The sequence below is a fragment of the Lissotriton helveticus genome, chromosome 5_1 (genome assembly GCF_964261635.1).
Source record: "Lissotriton helveticus chromosome 5_1, aLisHel1.1, whole genome shotgun sequence".
Lineage (NCBI taxonomy): Eukaryota > Metazoa > Chordata > Amphibia > Caudata > Salamandridae > Lissotriton > Lissotriton helveticus.
In genome coordinates, this window is record NC_136065.1 from 1,600,544,612 (window position 1) to 1,600,564,966 (window position 20,355).

The 20,355-nt window shown below is 42.5% G+C and overlaps 1 protein-coding gene across 1 annotated transcript; it reads right to left on the reverse strand.

Moving 5' to 3' along the window:
- Positions 1-19,297: 19,297 nt before the first annotated feature.
- LOC144752709 (olfactory receptor 5V1-like) lies at positions 19,298-20,242 on the reverse strand. The gene has a single exon (XM_078640569.1). The coding sequence runs from the start codon at positions 20,240-20,242 to the stop codon at positions 19,298-19,300; it is 945 nt and encodes a 314-aa protein (XP_078496695.1).
- Between the last annotated feature and the right edge of the window lie 113 nt (positions 20,243-20,355).

Sequence of the window (20,355 nt, forward strand, 5' to 3'; positions counted from 1 at the left end):
TAACGCCGGGCAAACATAGAAAAGGGGTAAACGACCTGATCTGCCTGAACCCTTTTTCATCACTGTTGGATGTTAATGAGATTGATGCACCATGGGATAGTTTGCCGACAAGCAAACAGAATATGTGTAAAAGTAGGAAGTCTTGCCCTTGTGAACTTTTTCCCCAATGGTCTGGGAGCGTTCAGTAGTCACCACCACACAGTGGCTAGTGTATTGAACAAATGTAGCACCTCCCCACAGCCCCTCAACACACTTACTGGACCTGTGACTAAGCAGAAAAGAATTGGACCTGCTGTGTGTAACCTGTTTGGAGACCTGACGGGCAGGACCTACTTCTACTTTTACGCTGGAGTATGGGGTAGACTGCAAAAGCCAGTTGGTTGAACTCCTGTTGGCTACAGGGACATAACACACTGCAGGAGACCTTTTACAATTGGACCTAGACTGGAGCTTGCTGGTGCGTCTGCTGGACTATGCCCTGGCCCATGAGGCCCATGAGGAATTGAGACCCTTAGGATTGGCTTAGAGAAACTGCACAAGAAAGTCTTAAAAGTTGGGGCTTGGAACATTTTTGGATTTTCAAATTCTGCAGAGCATCAGTGGTACGTCACAGCATAGGTGTCTGATTTTGATGCAACATCATCAGCTACAGCTTCAGGCTTACGCCAATGGAAGATTGAGCTCCAAAAGAAGAAACTAAATTCAATGATAGCAGTCTTACCTTGGTAAAGGTGCAAAAAGTATCTGTCCAACGAGAGGACTCAGGGCCACAAAATTAGAATTTCTCCACTAATACCTTTTCTCCACTGGCGTGACGAAAACTGAGGGGGCCTCCCTGTACGGTACATAGAGGGGCCCGCTCCAGGCTCAATCAGGAGCTCTCTGGCCGGAGTGCAGTGCCGAGGGGGCCCCCTGGAGCTTGGGACCCCCGCACTGTGGGGGCTGCGAAACCTGTGTTACACCCCTGTTTTCTCGCTAAAGCCAACAGCTTCAGTGGGACCATGTTCAGTGGCTAGTTGGGTCAAGAGCACTTCGTTGGAGGCAGCCTTCAACCTTATTTTACAGGAGGATTTTGACTTCCATAAAGTAAAACCTGTGACTGGGACAACCTGCTTACTGTAGTCGAACTCCGCCTCATCATGGTTTGTGTGAAATTACGCCTAGGTCCCTGTCAACCATGAACAGTGATTTCAGCCTGGCGCTATCATTTTTCTTGGTGCTTTTTGCCTTCAAACTTTAAAAATGTATATCTTCTGTCCTCTTTTCTGGATTTTTGATTTTTTGGTGTAATTTTTAAAAGTAATGTTTTCTTCATTTGTCAAAATTGGATGTGAGCTTTTGATTGTGATATAATTCTGACTTTTTGACTGTTTTAGTGTTGCTAAATACTTTGCACATTTTCCCAAGTTAAGGCTGTCTCTTCTGTGCCGTATATTCCAGTGGTGGACCCAGGGTTTAAATTATTGAAACTGTATGTGCTACTTAGCATCAATGTAGTGTTTCACTAAGGTACAAAGGCATTGTGTTAATCGCACCAGGGGGCATATTATCAAGCACGCCGTTAAAATTATCGCCCCTTTAGCACACCAGAACATGGGTTTCTATAGAAATTCACAAGGGCGTATTATCAAGACCATTATCACCACTTTAGCAGCAGTTTTCTGCAGCTAAAGCGACGATAATGTTAATGCTGTTCCTTGACAATATGCCCCCCAGGTTAACACCAGAACCTGGCTGCTATGGCAATTCACCAGAGCATATTATCAAGCCCATTATCGCCGCTTTAGCAGCAGTTTTCTGCCGCTAAAGCGGTGATAATGTTATTGACGTTCTTGATAATACATTTTTGCATATTACTACAACATCACAATATGTTCATCAACTAGCTTCCTAGTGTTAGCAACACAGCATTGTCTATAATGGTCCACTTATACTCCTGCAGTTCATCACCCCTTCTACTGGTTGAGCTGGAACACTGCGGCCTAACTTCTTCCACAGTAACAGCTGTCAGCCTGACGAGTCCCCTGTTTTAGCTTATGTGGGGATATAGTGATTGCAGTCCTAATTCACAAATAGTACACGGCATGGTATATTGAAAACCGATCAGCCAATTTGCTTAGATTGCTGTCACTATTTACAGTTATATGTTGATATTCGTTAGTACCCAATGCAGGGTGTTTCCTAGTCTAGTTTCACAAATAAAGCATGGGGGCAAGCTGACTCGAGTCACTGTTCTTTCCAGCTGTTCACAGCGGCAGGTAATTGGGTAGCAGTCTCTTTTTGAGATTAATAAAGTCAAGTCTAGGTATTTAAAATTAATAATTATTTCTTTCACTTATGTTTCAGTTAATTTGTATTCTCTCCCTTCAGGTTTCTGTTTATTCGTCTCTTCCCCACTTAGCTAACCTTCCCTTTGATATCCATTCAGCTATAGGTCATACTAAGAATTGTGTCATTTGAGTTGTTATTTGAGTTGTCTCCAGCTGCAAGGATAATTCACGGTTCCTTTTGTACCCTTTTTCCTGTATTTCATTCTTGGTCAGCCCCACAAAATTGCCATTTTTCTAGTATCACTTGAATCTTTATTTTTAAATCTTGTGTGATGCTCGCAAAGGACCAACCATAATGATGAAGCATGCTGCTATAAGTGGCATGTATTTGTTGTTGCACAAATATTTTCACTAACTCGACAGGTATGTATCGACAGGTATGTCCTACAGGAGTTAACAAAAAATAATTTTTGGCAGGGGACAAAGAATTATGAAGTATTGTTTGGCTCTCATAGTATCATGGTAGTGTGATAGGGATTACTTTTTAAAGTCTGACCGTGAGTCCCATAAGTATGAATCTGATTGATTCAAATGAGGTTTTAATGTTGTCTTAAGCCAAAAGTTAAGGAAATACAAATTTGTCATCTAATCTCACCAGTGAATGATCTTGTTTTAATCAACAATTGAAATATGGTATCCTCCCCTTCGCATTTTATAGAAACCTGATGTATGATTGCTTCTGAGTTTGAATGGCCTTTAATATGCAAATCTGTCTTTGTAAATACCACCACCACTTTATTGTAAGTTTCTGTATGGTTAGATTAATAAGTTAATTGTAGTCTTGTGATCATTTATAAAAGGTATCAAAATACTTTGAGGCTCTTAAATGCTCACCGGGCCTTTGTTGATGCTAAAATATAACTGCGGTACCTCTCTCAATGTATCTTCTACCTCCACTCTTTGACTCATCCCAAACCCCATTCTACTACTATGATTACCAAAAAGAACCCTTTCTAGACTCTTCCCTCCTCTACCCCTCCTTGCAGCATCTCAACCCTCTTTTACTATTCAGAGTTCCAAAACAAGCCTTTTTTTAAACCTTTCCCTGATGTATCGTTCCAAGACTCATCTGATACCTCATCTTTTTCCCTAACCCTCTTGTACAGATGCTTATCCCCTCCATCTCTACTTTACTCACCCCAAACCTCCTCCTACTGCCATGATCTCCAAACAAAACACTTTCTATACCCTTCAATCTTCTATCCCTCCACTGTCTTTTTCAACACGACCAACAGACTCAGATGCCCACTGCTCAAATACATTTCATATTTCCCCATACTAATTCACCACTAATCCTTTTTGGGTTCTAGAGTAGCGTGCTACTTGCCGAAGAGCGCTTCGATACCTCATCATGGGTAGTAAGTGCTATATAAATACAATTACAATTACAAAAAACTTCTTACCTAGGAGACAGGGCAACCCTAGAAAATCGTTCCGATACCTGGTCTATACTAACCAGTTAGTAAATATTTGAACTATCACCTTGAAATCCTGCTGTCTCAAATGCATAATAGGCCTTGGCTGAGGGCTGGAGGAGAAAAGACTTGCCGTTTCCTTTTAACTAGGTTTCATCTTTGCAAATTGCACTTTCTTGTGGCTTTTCCCAAACAGGCAAGTTGGTGTGAGAGACTGACTTCCTGTCCTTGCAATAATTTAGCCCAACAAAGTACAATGCTGTTTTGCACATTTTATAATGATATTAGGGCACGCTTTCTTAAGCCCCTTTTAAAGAAAATGTGCCCCTGTTCGTATCAAGAAGGTTTTAATTATTTACAATCTTTGTCTACTACTGCAATTTGCAGTGCTGTAATTAACTTCATCTGAACTGCGTTGTTAATTAGAAAACGGTATGAATTGTGACAAGAAAATCATATTGATGAAATCTTGTATATTATCGAAATTTGTTTTTAATTGTGAATTATTGTATGTATTCACCCCAATTGTTGTATAGAAGGTTTTAAGTTTTGTGGAATTGTTTTATGTGTGTATGGAACACTTTTATGATTCATGCGAATCGAATAAAGTTATTTGAACTGAACTGAACAGACTTGTCGACTATGCGGCCTCCTGTATGTAGATCTCGTGCACACAATCTACCTCTGCAAATCCACCTTAGGCATGCGTCAACAATGACTGCGCCCTCTTTGGGATTAGTTATGGGTGTGCTCCTGTATTTTGGCCTGACTCAACTCAGCAGACCAGAGAGCAATTTCCTGGACTGTAACATACCTGGAAAGAGTAGAGAGGTCCCCGAAGAAAGGCAAAAGCCACCAAACTCCCATTTGGACATAAAACAAATCCCACCCCCTTTCGCAAAATAATACTGTGGATATTGAACAATTTAGATGTATCCTTATGTTTTTAAGTATCACTCACTCTTAACAACTTGCTTCCTGCTCATGTAAATAGTTTTTTAATGTTCCTTTTTGTACTAGCACTTTGCCTACTGTTTTAATCTTATTTAAAATGATAGTACTAACTTTCACTAAGACATATGCACAATGTAATGATTTTATTTAATCTAACAATAAAGGTTGTATGCAGGGCATCTCCATGCAACTACTCACAAGTTTTTAACCAAAATCCCAATCTACTAATATTTGAGACAATGATTTGCACCCAGAAATGTTACATTCACGATGCAGACGTAATGGTGGAGCAAGTCTAAAAAATCTCCAATCCTTTTCAACTTCCCATGTGTGCTGTCCTGTACTGCACACATACAAAGTGAGACGTGTTAAACCTTCTCAAAACATAGTATTTGGTACTGAATGGTATACTTCCAGTACAAACCCTATACTTGACAAAATACACACACCCTTCACTGAGGTGCAGCATTGTGTGTGTTGGCTCTTGGCAGCCTAAAGTGCACCAGCGAGAGGGAGAGTATAACAGCACCATGTCTTAACAGATATGGCACTGTTTTACTGTTTCACTTTGAGGCAATGCAATGCTGCAACTTTGGTTGCTGCACCGTGTTATGTCAAAGTTAGTAAATTTCCCCCCCGTAGTGGGCAAATTGGAATCTTGGTTTGCAAAAGTTGACTACAGATTGCACTCATCAAGGCTGAAGGAGAGCCTTTCCTCCTTATGGCAGGTTTACAAGTGATTATGAGCCAATTTACCAAGGCATTGTGGAGTATGTAATAGAGCACTCCAATAGTATTCTTTTACATAAGTTCACATGCATTTGTGAATGGGCTTCAAAATGTCTAAATGAGAATATTCATATAGAGTTATAGTTATTACAATGAGAAACAACTGTGCCCATTTGGCACTTTTGCTAATAGGTAATTCGAAGTTTGGGAGTCATTAATAAAAGCATGAAAGAGTTCTCTGAGTTTGATAGAGCAATTAGACCCTCAAAGCACGATGGTGAAGATTTAGTGGAAGGTAAAATGCCACTCATCCACATTTTCCACTGAAATCAGAGTGCTTTAAAGATGTATTGTAGGTTTGAAGGCTTAAAATCGAGAAACGTCTGCGTAGAACTAGCTTTGAGTCTATTGGGTCGGGTTCCCAAATAACCTTAAAAATATAAAAAAATAAAGAAACAAAAAACGTACCTGAACCCCGCCGCTGCCTCCAGCTGCATCACACTCCTCCTGCATCTGGGCACAAGCTCCCATACATCACTGTGGTCAATCCTGAAGCTGCACAAAAGCAGCATTGGGATTGACCTGAGTGCCGGCAACTTGCGCTCCCAGGCAGACTGGGAGCCTGGGCCTGCTCGCTACAGCCACAGTAATGCAGCTGGGGCTGGAGAGAGCTTCACTGTGCATGAGGGTTTGGCCGGTTCTGAGACACCCAGCTAAACCCTCATGGGCATCGAAGGGAGAGCCCACCACTTGCCCACCAGCAGTGTCATCCCCTGGACCCACCCCAAGACTTGTCAGAGTCCTGGGGCTTAAAATAAAATGTGTTTAAACCCGTTTTATTTGCTGGTGGTGGCAGGAGTGGCGGTGCTCGTCCACTCTAATGGAGCGGCCGCCACTGCTGGGTTGTATGTTTCTCTCTGGTATTAATTTGTTGACAGGTTAGGTTCCCACACATGTGATATTCCTCCACCCCCTCCCTGTATTTTTCTTCCCTTCTCTTCAGTGGTGTAGCTAGCCCACGGTTGCATGTAAGTGTGCGGGGGCGGGACGCTGGCAGATTACCGTGACGGCTGCAGGTAAGAGCGGGGGGGGGGGGTTGGGAAAGGCTGCCGCTTCTTAAACCCGTGTCACCCGGGGCTTGATATGCCCCTGCTTCTCTGTGCCTCTATTGTGGCAGTTATGACAGTTTCACTTCTCTCCTGAACAATTTACCATGCCAGAGGTATCCTGCATCAACCTTCAATATTGCCTCTTCATCTTTGTAAATGTAAATGTGTGTATACTTGTAAAGCGCACTGCCGCCCCATCTCGGGGCATCCAGGCGCTGTATACCGCTGTGGAACCCATCCTGGCTTTCCCTGTGAGATGCCCCCTCCAGGGCACCCCCAAGGTGAAGCCAGGCATCCCAGCGCTGTTGGGGCAGTTGTGGAGATTAAGCAAGCTATTGCCCAGAGTTGCAGAGTGGGAACCATGATTAGAGTAGGCACCAAGGCGAGAATTATCGAGTCCGCGGACATTGAGCCCAAGACCCGCCGCGTCGGGAATTGAACCCTGGTCCCGGGCCTGACCTCTGCTTCAGGGTCTGCCACTTCTAACTAGTGAGCCACACTTCTCCACTTTGGTGTTCTGGTGCTCCTGAGCTTAGAGTACCCTTTCTGGTACAACCATGGGTCGTTAACTACTGTTACCTTTGGATTGAGAAGGGAGTTGCTGACACTTTACCATTTACTCAAGTCTGTAATTATATGATATTTCTTGTAAGTAATTGGGTTATTGGTTGCAAAGGATGTGAGCCTTTCACAAGTAATATGTCTGCAGGTGTCATTTTACAGGGAATCAAGTGCCCCGTTGTAGCACTTGACTCTTTCAGGATTGCGAAGCAGAGCAGTCCAAGGCCTGCTCATGGGTGGTGGTGTGGGCTTGTAACTCCAGTCCACTGGTAAGCAACAACAAATAATACATTTTTGTCTGGTCAGTGCTTTTTCTTTTGAAAAAAAGTACTTTTATCACACAGTCACTACTAAATGCTAGGCATTAAATTACAAATATATACATTCAGGCAAATGGAAATACTTTTGGTGACACCCTCACATCATAGCACACCCAGTAATGGGACTTAAACGTTATAACCCTAATAAATCCACCTATACTCGATGCAAGATCACAATTGAGGAGGTGTTACTATCAATTAGGCAGACTTACTGGCTTTGTCATGGTGCTACCGTTTATTAAAAGTGGCCAAATTTCATAAATCAACACTGTACCACCATTATAATCAATGGGCACAGTACCAATATTCCAAAAGCCTATTATAATGTAAACATTGTGTTGTTACCATTAACATTTTCAATAAAGGATTTCAAATCAAAACATACGTCTCTGGGCCTTTCTTTTACTTTAAATAGACCAGCCAAAATGGATCCCTGAACTCAAGAATCCAAGAGCTTCAGCTATAGAAGCACTTAGAAATTAAAGAAACCTCTTCCGGAGTCATAGTTGCAATTTCCCTGAAGAATTAGGGTGAATTTTTGCTAAAACATTCGGGGGGATGGGTGTGTTGCATTCAATACAGACCTCAGAGCACAGTTCCAGGCCGTCAGCAGTGCCCCTTCCCAGTCTGGAACACCACAGTGGTCAGATATGCTCATTTAAATCCCCTCGCTGTGCATTTGGCGGGGCCCTAGTTCAGAGGAGTGAATATTTAATGAACAGCTTTGCTGTTTTGTTCATGGTGGCCTCACACTGCGATCCTCACTCTGATTTGTGCCACAGTCCCACCCAGGGCACCCACATCATTTGGTGTTATCAGGGACCAAAGAAAGGTGCCAGCTGGTTTCAGGCATGTGCAGCGCCCTTCCAAGGGGCCGCCCGGGAGTTGGCAGCTTCTGCCCGGAGTGGGCAGGATCTATGGATCTGTTGCTCTCGCCTGTGTCTGCAGTGAGTGGGAGGCTCACAGCAGGGTGCACCCACTCTCCCAGACACAGGCATGGTGGATGGTTGAAGCACACAGTTGACTCTCTTCTCTCTCCAGTCTTCACTGTCCATGGGAGTAGGGTACACAGGGCAGCCTGTTTAATTTGCCATCCCGTGAAGATCGAGGCCCCCAGGGGTATAGAATAAGGATGAGATGAAGTCTCCACATATGCTCCCTCCCCTGAGAGGAGGATTACATTAACTTTGCTATGACACTCCACCCACCCTCCCCCCTGCCCACTTCAGGGCATTCTGGGAGAAGCCATCTGTTAGACTCGGCCCTCTCTGCAGGATCACCTCCAAAGCTTTTGCCTTCACCCCTCCTAGTTACTGCTGAATTTGTTTTTGTTGGCCATAGAACTTTGTGCACTTTACCACTGCTATCCGGTGCCAAAGGCGCATGAGCTCTTACATGGTAACACTGGTTTACACCTGATTGGCATATTTAATTTACTTAGAAGTCCATTGAAGGGTGGTATACCATATACTCCGGTCCTGTAAATTAAATTCTACTAGCTGGTCTGAGGCACCTATTGTGCTACCCACGTAAGTAGCCCCTTAAAACATGTTCCAGGCCAGCCATTACAGCCTAAATACAATTTTAATCTGCCTATTCGACTTGGCAATGTAACCCCCTTGCCAAGCCTTAAACTTCCCTTTTATTGCATGTATGTCTCTCCTAAGGTAGGCTCTACGTAGCCCATAGGGCAGGGCGCATTGTAACTAAAAGGTTGGATATGTACTGTTAACTTTATGTTAGCAAAGAGAAAACCCCACACTAGGTAGGTGTAATTTGAAGAAGGGAAACACAACTTCGCCTGAAAAGTAATTTTAGTCACCAGGAAAAAAGACATTTTGTTTTACTTGAGCCCTTGACACAATTAGCACACAATATAAAGACATTAGAAATCGGTATATTCACAGTTCTGCTTAGCATGGAAGCTCTACTTCTAACATTCCCCAAAATCTTCTTCGCTAATGTGTTTCACTCTAGCAAGATTTATTGCTCTATTGGTACCAGTCAAGCAAAGCAGTCATTAATTTCTAAAACTACAGTACATTTTTAAAGTTTTTTTAAAGGGCTTTTGAATGCGCCCAGCTATGCACGCCTTTCAACTATTTACCCTAGGCGCTCCTCCCAAAACTACATGCATTGCACATTCATTCGATCCAGTTATCAATTCCTTTTTTTAGATTGTGCATCATTTCGACATTACATGCTTAAACCGGATTCTTCTAAACGTTAATATTTATTTGTAGCCACCTTCTGGACAACTGATGTTCCTATCGCGAATATACGTACAGATGGAATAGTTAAAATGGAATTGTTCCATATAAGCAAATGCACATATCCCAACCTTCAAATCAGTAGTTGCCTATACAAATTACTTATCAAGGAAATAGCGTGAACTAAAACGATGTACAGATATTTAATTATGTCATAAAATATCTTAATTGATCAAACGCAAACGTTAAACAAAGTCATAATTCTGACAATGCATGCTCAATATATATAATAACCAACATACACGTGAAAAACTCAAATGCCTAGTGTTGGAGAGCTTTCATTAACCATTTCCAGTGATTTTATGCCACCTAGTGGGCAACTGTAATTCCTTCACTTCATAAGCACGTATTTGAACAGATTTCCGAATACAGCTGGGTGGCAGCTATTTATCCAGGTGACAGAGAAATACGATGTTTTACTCCTATAAACCCGGCTACTAGCAAAACTCATTACAGACTTTTTTTTGTCCCCCGGTTTAGTATCCTCCGTTTTAATTTATTTTTTATTTTGGGCTTAGCACAGTAATATGTTTATCTTGGCAACTAAAATACTGTTTCCTTCATAAGTGTAATGGTTATTAAGCCTGGAGTGTTATTTTTCAGCTCTGTCTTTTTAATACGACAAATGTGATAATGTTGATTTTTATAGCAATGGTTTTAAATAACTGTGCTAAAGTAATAAAAAACTTCAACTTCAAACTTCAAACTTCAAACTACTAGCAAAATATCAGCGATTATGAACTATTTACTCAAGGAAGAAAATTGAAATAACGCACATACCGAATAAACGTCACTATTTACCAGACTGCTGGCTAAATAGTAAACAGTAAGGAAACTTTACTATATATGCTGCCTTTGGCTAACCATCAGAGACTCAGATAATCTGGATGGCGGTCATGCAAATAGTAAAGAAACGTAACTATTTGCCCGATTGATGGCTAAATAGCTCAGATTATGCATGCCTTGCCAAGCATAAACACAATAGGGCATATATATTACTTTTGTGGCGCAGTACAGAGCAGCAACTCACCTTCTGCGCTGCCCTGCATCACAGGGAAGGGGCAGGAATGCACTGTTTCTATCCAATACGGTGCATTCCTATGCTTCTCTCTAACACCGTTTTGGCAACCTAGCGCCAACATAGGCCCTCTTGCACCATGGTGCAAAGGTGCCTGTGTTGTAGGCAGGATTGTTATTCTGCAGGAAGGGGCACCTTCCTGCTCAGAAAAAAAATCCAAAGAAAGAAGAAAAAACAAGTAGAAACAAAAGATATTTATCCTTGTTATGCCTCACATAGGAAGGCATAATATTTTGGAGCATTCCGAGGTTTACAAGTCATTGTAAATCTGGGAATGCTTCAAAATCAATGGGAGTTGCTTGAGAACAACCACTAAAACGCCCATGGAACGCTAACCAGGGCAGAGCAGAGCAACACAGCGAATTGTGCTGAGTTGCGCTACTAAAGATTTATGAGGCCGAGCCGAGCCACGCAAAATGGCTTAGTGTGGCCTCAGAAATATGTTTTAGAAGGTTGCATAACGCATGTAGCACATTGCAATGCGCAAACGCGACGCTAGCCTCCTATAATTATGCCTTTATAACTATGAAGATGCTGGCTAAAAAGCAAGGGTTATGTACACTTTGAGGTGCTGTTATAATTTTGCAGGTAATCTTCACTATTTAGGTGCTCACATGCTAAATAGCAGGGGTTAGCTAATATCTGACCAGCACGCAGGCAGGTAGCAAAGTACCTTTATTATTTACCTGACGACCAAATGAGTAGCCTAGATTATATGCTATTTAGCCAGCAGTCAGATAAATAACTAATAAAGATCAATATTTACCTATTTATCTAGCAGCCAGCTAAATAATAGACATCCTATACTACCTATGCCGTTCCAAGCCAGGCTTCAGGCCCCCCTGTTTTTATCGATACACCAAGCGCACCTATTAGTGATCAGTCCTCCTGTTCCATCCTTGGCAGTCAGTGCCACCTTTAGTGAAACCACGTTAGCCTCTTTTGGCCCCTTTCTTGATGGCAATAAAAGCTAATTAGATGCCCCAGAGGCTAGCCTTGGCCACCTCTATTCCCAGAGCTCCTGGTTTTCCCTATGCAAGCACTTGCGCTAACCAGCCGTCTGAAACCACAAATGGCAGGCTTTCAGAAACCCACCCTTGTCAGCCTGTAGACTACACTATCCCAGTTTTGAGAAGAAATTATAGCAAACAGATAATAACATGCCAAAACCTCTCATTCAACCACTAGTGTATATAGCTACGACATTCACACAATCCTATATGTTTATAGTAACAAAGAGATGTATGTTTTGATTTTCAAAAACCTTTTTATTTTATCTGATTATTTTGAATGTCCTATATAGACTTTATAAATAGATGGTTATAATACAAAATTCAATATTACATTTGCTAAAGGTATACACATTTAAAGAAAACATGAAAACATAAACACATATCACAAAAAACCCAAAAAGACAAGTCGGTCAATGGTCTATTGTAGTAGGCAAAAGCGGTGAATTTTGACTACGCGCGTTTCGGCATTCTGCCTTCATCAGGTGACCGTCATTCGCGTGTATACTGTACAGGACAACAAACTACAAAAAATACAAAGCATAAGTATAATTATATTAGAAATTTAAAAAGTCGTAGCATAATGGTATTTACAGTTTCCATTTCGAGAGGGTGTAGGTCATTATTTACATACAAATATATACATTATTTACATGCAGCAGCTCATAACATGAATTGGAATTACCATTATGTATGCTCCAGAGGGAGACAGTGTTACTATCTACTTCTATACATGAATGTCGATCGATCTGGTATATACGTTCGCTCTCAGTTCATAAGGACCATATCAACATGATGAATGTAACTGATTTTTGTTTGGCCAACAGATCACGTAGGGCCGTTAGCATGTAGACTTTACAGAAAACATATCGTTCTTATATTAGAGTCTTGTTTCTACATTGACTAGCCCTACGTTTTATACCTATACAGCTGATGGCACAAATATAACACTTTAGATTACGGTCAGCCCACATTTCATAATTTTAAGTCTTGCAAGCAGCTCAAAGTATATCTCTATATACTCAGGTATAGAATCTACATTGGGACACATTTATTTATTGAACTCTATTTGGTATGGCACATGAACAAGTCTATAAGATCCTGGTGAAAGAAAAACCTGCTATATCTCTTTCTGTAACAATCCAAATTCTAAGTCTGGGTACATTTCATATCAGACCATTATACAGGAAAAACTAAAGAATATAATTCCCTGTATATAACTAGAATGGGTCTATAAATTAGTGGTGATTAAAGACTTCCACGTTGATATTATCTACTCATATATTAAGGTATGGACAGGTCACTAAAAGCAGTAACATAGGTATATATAATATAATCATTTAAATGAATGACCAACCTTTTGTGATATCGGTATGTAGATAGTGGTGAGATTTGTTTGAGGGTCCACATCTATTTTCATCAATAAAGTACTAGTGCTAGTTTCTAAATGAAGTGAAATAACGAATACAGAATTATTAATGTGTCCTATTTAAAGAAACATTATATTTCAAGTTATAGCCTTAGAATTTCAGTCTGCGAGTTGATGTGACCCATGTAGAGAATTATTGTCCTTCCATTTATTGCCTTTTAATAATAGTGGAATGTATCATATTGTTCCGCAGAATATCAGGTCTAGATAGTGAGTGAATTTACCCATTAATCGCTATTTTACTTAAATGTACAAATTGTTTAAAATCCACGTACATGGTTACCGTTTTCACAGTTGTTTGTACATAATGTACAAGATTCTGAGACCCAATCTGTGGTCGAGATGCTTGTTCCAAAATGATTCAAGGGCTATACTCAGCGGCCCATGAGTGGTAACAATGTCTGTGTCAGAAGGGAAATATAAGTACATATACACAATGTTTGTATGGCTGCAGTCTGCGTCATATATTTTGCATTTCTTAGTATCAAAAGGTATGAATGGGAAGGATTACCTTTTCTAGATGCGCAAAAGAACTGAAACGTCGTATTTGGAGGCCGGCAAAAATAATTTTTATAATATCTTCTTTTTCTGTTAGAGATAAGAACAGACAAATATATATATCTCTGGAGTATCAAGCAACTCGATATAAATGGAGTAAAGATAAAGCCTCTAAGACATCCGAGTTGAGTATTACCTTAAACGAGATGAAAAAGAGCAGTTTCTTCGTATTTCAAGGAAAGGATGACGTGCATCATGTAAATTAGTGGGGAAACCGTGCTGGAAGAAAAAAAGATGTAGAGCGGCAGATTAAACGCCAGCTCGATCTCAGCCAGAGAGCGTCTACAGAGCACAAGAATGGTGCTAACGGGGATGATCGCCGTGATTTGCTTACCTTTAGTTTTGCAGGCTAGTATTCTATGGCCGGACCTCCCCTCGACGTGCTGGTAGTTACAGGACGGTAGACGTTCTGAGCCGGCGATATATACTCGCAGACGGCCCGCCAAAAGGAGGTACGATTGATTTCACCTGACGCCGGTGAATTCCTGGCGCATATTCAGAGACGTAGTAACTCTGAGACTAGGTGTCATAAAAATAGATAACGGACTCTAGCGGACTCGTCTAAGACCAGATTCTAGTTTAGTCGATAAACAGAAACAGTATATATATATGGATGTTACCCAATGGTTTTAAAAAGAATAGAAAAGCCTTCACATATGGATAGTAATGAGTATAGTTGGTGTAGCCCAATCCTTAGAGGCTGCACTCTCTCGTTACAATTCGCATGGCTGTACATGTAAAGATGTAATGCCTTGCTCATATAAAGATCGTATAGCAGGTACTATTAGGACATTAATGCATAATAATATATTTAGCGCGTCAACCCATATCTATATTAGGTGGTTCAATAAGTAAAAGATGGTACACTATCCCATTCACTACTAACCTCACGGCCTCTAAAGGGACCATGAGCCTGTATACCGACCCTCACAATCCATAATCTTCTCTGCCAGCCCTAAGAGATCTCAGACAACCACTTCTAGCTCTCACAGCTCTACTGCCTGCGTCAGAATCTATCTTTTGTTTTTGTTTTTTATTATTTGTACTGGTCCTGTGAGGCTCTTCTGCTTGCCCTTCAACTGCCATTCCCCAGAGCCTCTGTGCCATGCCATCAGCCCTCTATGTACTGACCTTCAAGTCCTTTCTTTGGGCTCTTAACATACCTTACACAACAAAAAGTACAAAGTTCCCCGGGGGATAGACAAGATAGTGTGTGTGTGTGGAGAAGGAGAGCAAAGGCAAGGAACAGGGTGATCCCTTGTTGGAATTTTAGAAGACCTCACACACCCAGTGAGCTAGATGTCATGCTTCATCTTTGGCCTCCTGCTCCTCGTCAGACTGGCGCTGCAATGTCTGATGGGCGCCTAATAGGCGCTCTTTGTCGGAGTTCTTTTGTTCCAGCCAATGGTTGAGTGCGTGTGAGGGGTTAAGTGGAAAGTGTAGTCGTGAGGGAGTGGTGGTTAAAAAAGGTGGGTCAGTTCACAAGGACCTTTATTCACGTGGCTGACTCCCTTGATTAAAAGAGTGGGAGGGGAGATAGGGACTGTAAGGGGCACAGCGGACTACCTCAAACCCTCTGATTAGGTCGACATGTTTCTTGCCCAACTAGCAATTCTTCAGGACCTCAGGTGCTCAGTACTACACAGTGATGAAAAACAACAAGGAGAAGGAAAGATAAAAAAATACAACCTCGCTCGGTCAGTAAGGGGGCAGGCCAGGAGGTCCTGCTCTAGTGTGGTGACCCTAGGGGAGTCCCTAATGGGCCCGCAGTCCGTTCCCGTGGGGCAGCACGATAAGGTACGGTACCTCTAGTGCGTGCAGCCAGAGCTCGCAAACCTACCCACACGCGTGGCGCTCCGAAGGTAGCGCGGAACAGACATGAGGCTTCATGCAAAGTTTTTTTTAATACAACAGAACTCTACAAGCTCTAATGTTAAGCCCATAATTCCAATTTAAAAAGCAAAAATGCATGTCCAGGTGCTATGCTTTTGACTCAAAAGTCATGGATGACTGAAGGACACTTTGCTATCATACCTGAATCCAACACCGCCAATTATCAGAACCTTGAGGGCCCTCAGGGACAGTAAAGCATCCTCTGAGACCGTCGCTGCAGGCCGTGCACGCAGGGCATGCTTTAAGTGGGCTGACATACGTGGGGAACTTTACAGTGGTATGTTCTCTGTACCTAAGAGCATGTCCTAACACATGGCCTAGAACCAATTCGGTGCCTAAGCATCGTCATTTTCCTGGTCCTTCAGTTCCTTGGCTTTCTGATCCTGTTCATTCTTTGGTGGCACTGATTTTGGCAGTCCTCCTGGTCGTAGTGCATGTTCTCCTGATCCCCTTGGCCCTAGTCTTCATGGCATCGCCCATGTCCTCCTGCCTCCTGCCCCCTGGCTGACTGTTCCTGGTCTTTTTTATCCTTGTCCACCTGGTCCTGGTAAATCTGGTTCGCCTTAGTTCTGTCTCTTCTGGCACTTGCATCATGGGTCTGGTATTCCTGTCCTTGTTCCTCCCTGTACCCCAGTTCCTTCGGTAGGAGATGGTTTCAGTCAAGAGGTAGCCATAAGCGTCTCTGCTCCTGCGTCATTATTTACAAAAACAACTCATTACACTCAAATCACCATTACTAGACATCTGGGCATTGCAAACTAGCTTGTTTAGATGCAGTGATGCCACAATGAATATATATATATATATATAGTAGCAGCCTGTCCCGATGTTGTATGAAATAGAATGTGTTTAATGTGTGTTTTTGGCAAGGGCAATTTATTTTAAAATCTCGCGGTAGACAACATTTTTTGTTTCATTAGAATAGGGATGGAGAAGGCCCAGCTGCAGCCCTTGCTGATGTTAGCAGGCGCGCGTAATTGGTGTAGTGATCCGCCGCCTGATCCCGGCTACTGCCCTGGTTGATGTTAGCAGGCACGTGTAATGTCGTTGAATGAGAGAGTTATCAGCCGCGGGTAAATCCGTTTAATGAGAGAGTTGAGTGACAGTGAGTAGGAGAGGCTGCAGTAATTGTCCCCGCAGACATGCTCATTTGCGTATTCCCCCGCTTGAGGCCCAGATGCAGGCCTGTTTGATGTTAGCAGGTGCGTGTTCCCCCGCTTGAGGCCCAGCTGCAGCCCTGGTTGATGTTATCAGGTGCGTGTAATTAGTGTACTGATCCGCCGCCAGAGCCCGGCTAGAGCCCTGGTTGATGGCAGCAGGCGCGTGTAATTTCATTGAATGAGAGAGTTCAGTAACAGCGCACAGGAGAGGCTGCAGTAACGTTACTTACCAGGCCTCCAGGTGAACGCGTTTGTCACGCCCCCAACACACGGCCACAGCAGACAATCTTCTGATTAATGTACGACCCACATGGCATGAAGGGCGGAACGTAGGACAACCCCCAGCGTTTCTCACGCCCCCAGCGTGCCCCTTGATGCGGCGCAATTGCATTCACATGGCATGAAGGCCAGACACACGCCCCCAGTGTGTCACGGCCCCAGCGTGCCCCTTGATGCTGCGCAGCAACGTAATTGGCGCTTGTATGTACGACTCACATGGCATGAAGGGTGGACACATGCCCCCAGCGTTTGTCACGCCCCCAGCACTCGCCCACAGCCCACGATGTGATGGCCATACCACACGCCCCCAGCGTTAGTCACACCCACAGCACAACGCAAACATGCCCACATGTGGAGAGGAGCTGGTCTAACGGCTAGGGCACTCAACCTCGGACCTGGGGATCTGGGTTCGAGTCTCGGTAACGACGCCAAAAACCTCCTGTGATTCTGGGCAAATCACTTAATCTCCCCGTGCCTAAAATGAATGTGTGTCCGTCCTCATGTAACGTAACTGGTGCTATGTAAAGCGCTCTGATACCTGATTCGGTTCGGGTCTAGTTCGCGCTATATAAAACTCTGAAAAAAAACAACAACATAAAAAAACAAGGGAATACTTTGCTGGCACGGTTCTTTTACCTTTTAAATGTATAGAGGAGTTGGCCTAACGGCTAAGGTGCTCGACCTCGGACCTGGGGAGCTGGGTGCGAGTCTTGGTAACGATGCCAAACATCCTGTGATTCTGGCCAAATCACTTAATCTCCCCGTGCCTAACAAAAATGAATGTGTGTCCTCATGTAACATAACTGGTGCTTTGTAAAGCGCTCTGATACCTGATTCAGTTCGGGTCAAGTTCGCACTATATAAAACTCTGCAAAAAATGAATATATATATGGTGGCCGTCTGCATAGCCTATGTCCTTCTGCTGCAACTGCCCTTTCCAAGGCTCTATTGGGTGTTGCGATTGATGCTGTGGTTACTGAGATTACCCGCCTCAAAGGTTTGGGCTCTCTCTTTATAATATTAGTATGGATATATATTTTTTTTAAATATATTTTTATTATTTAACAGTGCGCAAAATGCATACAAACTATTCAATACAAAAGAACAATATTATGCTAAGTATATTATATTACAAGTGTGTGCCTTTGGTACACTGCCCTTTTAGACTTAATTACTCACTGGCACCCTACATACATAATATTACTGTCTATTATTTGCCAAAAAGGAGGCATTTCAACACGAAGACATATTATCAATTTCTTGAATTCTGCTTCAAATCAACTTTTTTTAAAATTTTCCTCATAAACAGCCTTCCTCGGAATATTTAGGTTTGTAGTGCAATGCTGACATTCACCTACAGCTGGCTGTGATGAGCTGCCTGCTCAGCACCACCTTCTACCCAGTGCTGTCTGTCACATCAATGATGGACAGGCCAAAGCTTTACCAATTGTAGGGGTAATCGCCCACCGGTTTGGAGTATGAGATGCTGGTGATTGGAAATGGTGATGCAAAAAGAGATTTTCCTGCTTGTTGTGATGCGTGCTATATCCTACAAAATACACGGTTGTGAGAAAATCGTTGAGGTACTTGTCCAGGAGCTAATTGTCCAATCATCCGCGTTGGTGGGCAGGCGAGCCAACACTAAATCATTTTAAAAGTGTTATAGGTAATTTTGTTTGGTGATTTGGATTAATCATGTAGTATTCATTCTATAGCCAGCTATACAACGCTGTAACTCGATGAATCAGATGTGCCTTTCAAACCTATTGAATAATAGATTGCGATATTAGGGTAGAGACCTCTATGCTTTCTATAGGATCCAAGGGTGATCATTGAGACACACTTTTGTATCTAATATAACATGTACACGTATACAGGCGATTCACAGATGCACATGGGCTGATTGCATAGTAGTCAGATTAGAAGATACAAAAAAATTATACTTGTGTAATTACAGTAAATTAATGCCAGAGATTGTGCATTTTGAAGTGATAATAAATCCAAAGCGATTAAAGGGAGACTACAACAGTCTATGTAAAACAGATTAAGAGGTTTGTTGGCTCCTGAAGTTACAAAACTAAATGCAAACTATGATTCATCGACATTGTTACCGATGCAAGATAAAATACATTACATTTCGAAGTCAAGAAATAAAATCTAGTAAAAGGATTTTAAACAAGAACCATGTTTGAATTATTGTGACTAGCCAATTTCATGCTTCTGCATTTTATGTATTGCTTTTCGCAGATTTCTTACAACGTCTTTGTTCCTTAAACTATAGATAAGTGGATTTAACATCGGAGTCACCACTACATAGAACACAGGGATCACCATGTCCTGTTCCACAGTATAGGTTGACATAGGGCGGATGTAAGTGACCACAATAGGCCCAAAAAATAAACCAACCACTGCTAGATGAGAGACGCACGTAGAAAACGCTTTTCGGCGTCCTTCTGATGTCCTAATCTGAATGATGGCCGAGATGATGAATACATAGGACAGAAGAGTGAACAGGAAGGGGCCCAGGATGACTATCGCTCCGGTTGTGTACAGCACAATCTCATTGATTCGGGTGTCTCGGCAGGACAACGCCAAGAGTGGTGGGATGTCGCAGAAGAAATGGTTGATCCTGTTAGACCTGCAGAATGGAAGATGGAACGTGAAGGCAGTGTGTGCCATGGAATTCAACACACCTGCGGACCAGCACGTGGCTGCCAGCAGGCAGCAGGCCCTTTTGTTCATGATCACAGTATAGTGCAAGGGTTTGCACACTGCCACATAGCGGTCCAGAGCCATCACTGTCAGTAAGACACATTCCACACCACCCAAGGAAAGGAAGAAGTACAACTGCATCACACAACCAGGAAAGGAGATGGAATGCACGCGAGATAGAAGATCCATCAGCAACCTGGGAACTGTGGTTGATGAAAAGCATATATCAATAAAAGACAGGTTACGCAGAAAATAATACATTGGAGAACATAAGCCGGCGCTCACGGTGATTGTGGCTATCATCAGCATGTTTGCCAGCAGGTTTATCATGTAGAGCATGAGGAACACCACAAAGAGAATAACCTGGCTCTGAGGGTCATTGCTGAGTCCCACCAGGATGAATCCATTCACTGTTGTAGAGTTCAGTTTTTCCATGTTTTCTGCAAGGACAAGAGCAGATCATGTGAATCACACCTCATAGCTTCAGATCGATCGATATAAAGAAGCCAATGACCCCCAACATTACAGGTGCCACTACAAATATTTGA

What these genes read in the sequence shown, in the direction of transcription:
- LOC144752709 (XM_078640569.1), bottom strand. Translation starts at nt 20,242, where the DNA reads ATGGAAAAACTGAACTCTACAACAGTGAATGGATTCATCCTGGTGGGA.